The sequence below is a fragment of the Myotis nattereri genome (genome assembly GCF_964212035.1).
Source record: "Myotis nattereri genome assembly, chromosome: 15".
NCBI lineage: Eukaryota > Metazoa > Chordata > Mammalia > Chiroptera > Vespertilionidae > Myotis > Myotis nattereri.
In genome coordinates, this window is record NC_138090.1 from 56,552,442 (window position 1) to 56,559,338 (window position 6,897).

Consider the following 6,897-nt stretch of genomic DNA (forward strand, 5'->3'; position numbering starts at 1 on the left):
CCCTGGTTGTTGTTTTTTTGTTTTTTTTTTTTAAAAAAAGATGTTTTAATTGGGGCAACCAAGTTTGGGTTCCCTCCCTGCAGCAGGTAGCTTTTCTGTGCAGTGGTTCTCAACCTTCCTAATGCCGCGACCCTTTTTAAAAAATATATATATTTTATTTACTTTTTTTTATTGATTTTTTACAGAGAGGAAGGGAGAGGGATAGAGAGTCAGAAACATCGATGAGAGAGAAACATCGATCAGCTGCCTCCTGCACACCCCCCACTGGGGATGTGCCTGCAACCAAGGTACATGCCCTTGACCAGAATCGAACCTGGGACCCTTGAGTCCGCAAGGCAACGCTCTATCCACTGAGCCAAACTGGTCAGGGCATGCAGCAACCCTTTAATACAGTTCCTCATGTTGTGCTGACCCCCAACCATAAAATTATTTTCGTTGCTGCTTCATCACTGTAATGTCGCTACTGTTATGAATCGTCATGTAAGTATCTGATATGCAGGATGTATTTTCATTGTTTGCGACCCACAGGTTGAGAACCGCTGCAGGGAACTTGGCTTTCGCTCAAAAAACAAACAAAACAAAAAAGATTTTTAATTTTTTTTTCTTTTTGAGAGAGAGGAAGGGAGAGGGAGATAGTGAAACATCTATTGGCTGCCTCCTGCTTGCATCCTTCCCCTGCCCCCACTGGGGATCAAGACTGAACCCCCCAGGTATATGGGACGATGCCCAACCAATCTGGCCACAGGGGGCAGGAATATCGTCCTGATTTTTAAAATTCCTGTGTGTGTGTGTGTGTGGGTGTGGGTGTGTACGCATGCGTATTTAGAGTCTGCGTCATTTTTAAAAAAATGTGTGTTATTGATTTTTAGGGAGAGATGAAGGGAGAGAGATAGATGGAAACATTGATGAGAGAGGAACGTTATGGACCGGCTGCCTCCAGCACGTCCCCTATTGGGGACCGATCCTACAACCTGGGCATGTTCCCTGAAGGTGAATTGAACTGGGGACCTCTTGGTTCCTGGGTGGACGCTCAACCATTGAGCCACACCAGCCGGACTCATTTTTTAAATATACAGCGGGGCCTTGACTTACGAGTTTAATTTGTTCCGTGACGGAGCTCGTAACTCAAATTACTCGTATGTCAAATCAAAAAGTGAACGAGTGAGACACGTGATGCTGGGCTGATGCTGTGACGTTCACTGTGACGTTCGCTGCGCCAACTAGCGGTGGGGTATCTGAAGCTGGCTCGTAACCCGAATTTTAGCTCGCAACTCAAAGCAAAAAATTGGCCAAGAGACGGCTCGTATCTCGAAAAACTCATTAGTCGGGACACTCGTAAGTCAAGGCCCCACTATATATATATTACTGATTTCAGAGAGAGGGAGAGAGATAGAAACATCAATGATGAGAGAGAGTCATTTATCGGCTGCCTCCTGCACACCCCCTACTGGGGTTCGAGCCCACAACCCGGGCATGTGCCCTTGACCAGAATCCAATTCAGGACCCTTCAGTCCGCAGGCCGATGCTCTATCCACTGAGCCAAACCGGCCAGGGCCCAGCCGGACTCACTTCCACGGGCCTTCCCACGGCCTCACCGAGCCAGCTGGCGGGATTTGGGGTGCGTATCGGATCCTGTCTCCTCTTCCTCTCCTGCTGATTGCACTCAACAAGCCACGGCTGGCCCTTGTTAAAGGCATATGCGTCCTGACTGGCACATTCCTCGGGCTTGTATTGGTGGCAAATACAGAAGCTCAGCCAGGCCGGCGTGGCTCAGTGGTTGAGCGTCCACCTATGAACCAGGAGGTCAGGGTTCGATACCCAGTCAGGGCACATCCGGGGTTGTGGGCTCGATCCCCAATGGGGGGCGTGCAGGAGGCAGCCGATCAATGATTCGCTCTCATCATTGATGTTTCTCCCTCTCCCTTCCACTCTGAAATTAATAAAAAATATATTTTAAAAAATAAAATAAAATAAAATGGGGGGAGGGGGTCGGGGGTGCCTCTCTGGCTGCCAGGGGACCCTGGCTTGTCATTCTCCTCATGAATCCGCCCACTCCCAGGACGGGCCAAGGGCTGGGGGCCAGGTGCTGGGTGGCTGGGGGACGGGCCACCTGCTCCCCTTGGCTTCCCTGAAACCCCTGCGTTTCAAAGCAGCGGTTCTCAACCTGTGGGTCGCGACCCCTTTGGGGGTCGAACGACCCTTTCACAGGGGTCGCCTAAGACCATCGGAAAACACATGTATAATTCCATATTGTTTTTGTGATTAATCACTATGCTTTCACTATGTTCCATTTGTAACAATGAAATCGGGGGTCACAACATGAGGAACTGTATTAAAGGGTCCCGGCGTTAGGAAGGTTGAGAACCACTGTTTCAAAGGCTCCGAAACAAGGATTTGTGCGAACTCCTCCACCAGGGGGCGCAGCCTCGCACAGCAGGCGGACGGGCTGACTCCCATCACCCTCCTCCCCTGCTGCCGGGACCAGGGTCACAGTCGGGCAAGGAGCCACCAGGGGAGGCACCACCATCGGAGCAGCGATGCCCCGGGGGCAGCAGAATTCTGCGTGGGAGCCCTGCCCTGCAGACACAGCGCCGCCCCTGCGCAATAGCAGCGTGCGAGCCTCTGCGCCTGCGCACTGTGATCAGTCCGGCTCTCCTTGAGTGGCAGAGGCTGGCCCCGCCCACACCCTGGCTGACCCCGCCCATCTCCCCATCTCTCCCCCCGCCCCGCTGCTGGGGGCTGGGTTTCTCCTGTTCTCTTGGGTGATGGGACTGGGCCCCATGAATGTAAACTAGGATTCCATTTCACTCATTCATCCATTCACCGGGCATTCCCTGAGCACCTACTGTGCGCTGAGGCCCAAGCTGGGCGAAGTCTGGACCAGAGGGAGGAGCCAGACTGTGTGGTCCATGACCCTGAGGGGATGTTAGGGCTGGCGTTGAGGAATGTTCATCTATTATTCACATACCCGACCTATTAATTTATATCTCCTGAGCACCTACTGTGCGCTGAGACCGGAGCTGGGCCATGTCTGTGGCACAGGGAGCAACCAGCTGTATTGACTCCAACCCTAAATGACTCCAGGACGGATGCTGCGATGGACAACTATCCATTTGGTCACGAGGCACTTCTTGAGGACCTACTATGTGCTGGGGCCTGGGCTTGGCAAAGTTTGAGTCAGCGACAAGAACCAGAATGTGTGGTCTTTGATTCTGAGGGGATCCAGGGCTGATGCTAAGGAAGCTCACCTGCTATTTACTCATTTACTTGGCCTATTGATACCTCCTGAGGACCTACTGTGTGCTGAGAACTGCGATGGGCGCTGTCTGGGGCATAGGGAAGAACCAGCTCTGTTGTCCCCAACCCTGAGCAACCCAGGGCTGGTGGTGGGATGTGCAATTATTCATTCAGTAACCCAGCACTTCTTGGGGACCTACTGTGTGCTGAAACTTGTCCAGATGCTAGAAGTAAAAAAAAAAAAAAAAAAAAAAGGCACTCTCCTCCCAGGCCCTCACCAGAGGGAGTAAACCTTTTATTCATTTATCGAACAAATGCCTGCCCAGTCACGAAATCAACAATTACAAGGCCAGCCCCAAACCAGCCCCGCGACGTCCTCCGTGGGTGGCCTTGGGCAAGTCACGATCTTCTCTGAGCCTCGGTTTCCTCACAGGCAGCAGGGGGATGAGCCGGTGTCTCCCCACTCGTGCCATGAGGCTGGAGAGGAGGGGGCCCACGCACTGAGCACGGTGCCTGGAGCAGGAGGCCCCCTTACCCCTCAGCTCTGACTCTGCTGGTCCCCGGAGTTTTCTGCGGGGTCACTAGGGCTAACTGGCTTCTTCCCCCGGGGCGAGCGCCGAGGTCCAGTTGGGGGTGGCGGCTGTGCGGTGGGGTCCCCGAGCGGGCTGCGCTGGTGGGACTCCCGGTCGCTGTGCGTCCTCTGGTGGCGGGTGAGGGCGGAGCAGAAGCTGAAGGCCCGGCCGCAGCCGCCGCACTCGTAGGGCCGCTCGCCCGTGTGCACGAGGTGGTGCTGGATCAGGGAGCCGCGGTGGCGGAAGGCCTTGCCGCACTCGGGGCACGAGTAGGGCCGCTCCCCGGTGTGCGTGCGCCGGTGCAGCGAGAGCGCCGCGCCCTGGTGGAAGGCCTGGCCGCAGTCCCCGCACCGGAAGGGCTTCTCGCCCGCGTGGATCTTCTGATGCTCCAGGAGCGAGGACACGCGGCCGAAGGACGCCCCGCACTTGGGGCACTTGTAGGGCCGCGCGCCCGCGTGCCGCAGGCGGTGCTGCGCCAGGTGCGAGCGGTGGCTGAAGGCGCGGCCGCAGGCCCCGCAGGCGAAGGGCCGCTCGCCCGTGTGCACGCGCCGGTGCTGGCTCAGGTGCGCCCCCTGCGCGAAGGTCTTGCCGCACTGCGCGCAGGCGAAGGGCCGCTCCCCGGTGTGGGTGCGCAGGTGCTGGGCCAGCGACGCGCTCTGGCCGAAGGACGCGCCGCACTCGGCGCACCGGTAGGGCCGCTCGCCCGTGTGCACGCGCCGGTGCTGGGCCAGGTGCGCCCGCTGCGCGAAGGTCCGGCCGCACTGGCCGCAGGCGAAGGGCCGCTCGGCCGTGTGCGTGCGGCGGTGGCGCAGCAGCGCCGAGGGGAAGCGGAAGGCCTTCGGGCACAGCGCGCAGGCGAACGGCTTCTGGTCGCTGTGCACGCGCTCGTGCTCCCGCAGGGCCGCGCGGCCGCGGAAGGCCTTGGCGCACTGGCCGCAGGCGAAGGGCCGCTCGCCCGTGTGCACGCGCCGGTGCTGGGCCAGGCGCGCGGGCCGCGTGAAGGTCTTGTCGCAGTCGGGACAGGCGTGCGGCCGCTCGCCCGCGTGGGTGCGCCGGTGCGCCGCCAGGTAGGAGCCCTGGCTGAAGGCCCGGCCGCACTGGGCGCAGGTGTGCGGCCGCTCGCCCGTGTGCACGCGCAGGTGCAGGGTCAGGTGCACGCGCTGGCGGAAGGCCCGGCCGCACTCCGGGCACGCGAACGGCTTCTCCCCGGTGTGCGTCCGGCGGTGCAGGGTGAGCGCCGAGCAGTAGCGGAAGGCCTTGCCGCAGTCCTCGCACTTCCACGGCTTCCCCGGCCCCGCGGCCTCGGCACCCTTTGGGCGCTTTCGCTTTCCCTGTGCCGCGCGCCTGCGGGGCCGGCGGGGGGCCTGGGTGACCGGCGGGCTCGGTCTGGCTCCTGGGACCCCCTCCCGGTCGTCCGCACCGTCCTCGGCGGGGTCGTCTTCACGGGCCTCTGGCTGCAAACCGCGCTCCTGGTCTTCTTTCCGGTCCTTGACGCGACCCTCGTGCACCCGGGCTTCTCCCAGCTCAGGGCGGCGGGAGGCGGTCGTGGCCGGGAGGCCGTCCATCCCTGCTCCCCCGCTGCTGCCTTGATTTCTCTTCTCAGAACCGGATCTGGACAAGATAAACCAAAAAAATAAAAATAAAAATCAAAGAGGTTTGCCATTTGTCCTGCACTGGGAACGGCCGCGCACTGGGTCACAAACGGGCAACGAAAGGGCGACAGACATGCTCAGAGGCAGACAGACACACATCACATCCCACAGACACGCACGGAGTTACACACAATCACACCTCGGGGGGCAGTTACGGCACCAACTCAGCCTTGGCACGCCCTAACACGGGCCTCCCTGAGCTCTGGTACAGTCCTCCCCACGCACGGGAGGCGGGGTCTCGCGCACCTGCAGTCACCCTAGCACATGCACACGCAGCTACACACACGCGTGCGCGCGCGCGGTGACGCACACCGGCCTCCTCACGCAGAGTCACGCGCAGAAGGCACAGGCACACACCCAGAGGGCCCGGCTCCAGGCTGGCGGGCACACTGCACACCGACACACCCGTGGAACCACGCCCCTCTCGCCCAGGACAGCTGCACACGTGCCCAGAGTCACACATGGACAGAGGTCCCCACGTGCATGGACACACGCTCGTTGATGCACACCCCACGGGGATCAGGCGTGTGCAAACGCAAAGTGACACGTGGGCACAGGCTCACACGCCGAGGCTGAGTGACAGGGACAGGTTACACACTTGCACGGAGTCACGAAGGTGCAAACACACGGGGACACATGCACACGCCGCTGGAGTCACGGACATGAAGACACACACACAGGCGCGGGCACGCGCACATCCACTCGCGCGTGCGCACATCACGCGCCCCGCGCCCTCGCACCCCGGGACGCGCTCCGAAGGCCTGGGGCGGCTGCGCCGAGCCTGGTAGGTTCGGGTCAGGTTCTCCTCGGTCTCCGGCCCTGTCAGGCCCTCGCGGACCTCCGGTGCCCCCTGGTCCCGCGGTGGCGCGGACATGCAAGCCACACAGTTCAAGGTGGAGGTCGCCGCAGACCGGGCCCCAGGGCCAGGCTGGCGCGGAATGCGCGTGCGCACCGGGAGCGTACAGCCCGCGCACGGCTCCAAAAACTACAACACCCAGAAGGCGTCGCGCGCCTGTCTGCGCTGCGACTAGGGGCTGCAGCGCCTGGGTAAAGGAAACTGCAACTCCCAGAAGGCCTTGCACCTGCACAGGGAGCCTCGGAGGGGCGGGCGACTGAGGGTGGGGCTTAGACTCGTCAGGTTAGAGCTCCGCCCATCACGGCCTGGAAAGGGTGGTGGACTGGGCCAGTCCTACGGGGGCTGGACTCTTCTTCTTTTTTAAAAAATTTTATTTATTATTATTACTTTTTAAAGTATTTATTGATTTCAGACAGGAAGGAAGCGGGAGAGAGAGAGATAGAAACAACAATGATGAGAGAGAATCACTGATGGGCTGCCTCCTGCACCCTCCTACTGGGGATCGAGCCCGCAACCCGGGCATGTGTCCTTGGCTGGAATCGAACCCGGGAACCCTTCAGTCCGCAGGTCGGCGCTCTAT

General features: G+C 59.8%; 1 protein-coding gene across 1 annotated transcript; it reads right to left on the bottom strand.

Annotated features, from left to right (window-relative positions):
* Nucleotides 1-3,503: 3,503 nt before the first annotated feature.
* On the bottom strand, nt 3,504-6,377 carry LOC308530526 (uncharacterized protein). The gene is made up of 2 exons (XM_081107238.1): nt 6,202-6,377; nt 3,504-5,420 (listed from the first exon to the last, which is right to left on the bottom strand). Exons 1-2 carry the CDS (start codon nt 6,333-6,335, stop codon nt 3,776-3,778), a joined length of 1,779 nt encoding a protein of 592 aa, XP_080963364.1. The 5' UTR covers nt 6,336-6,377; the 3' UTR covers nt 3,504-3,775.
* Between the last annotated feature and the right edge of the window lie 520 nt (nt 6,378-6,897).

Bases quoted from the DNA above. Each gene is read 5' to 3' on its own strand.
- LOC308530526 (XM_081107238.1), bottom strand. From the start codon at position 6,335: ATGTCCGCGCCACCGCGGGACCAGGGGGCACCGGAGGTCCGCGAGGGC. The intron at 5,421-6,201 runs GTGCGAGGGCGC...TATCTTGTCCAG, and splicing joins CCTTCGGAGCGCGTCCCGGG to ATCCGGTTCTGAGAAGAGAA.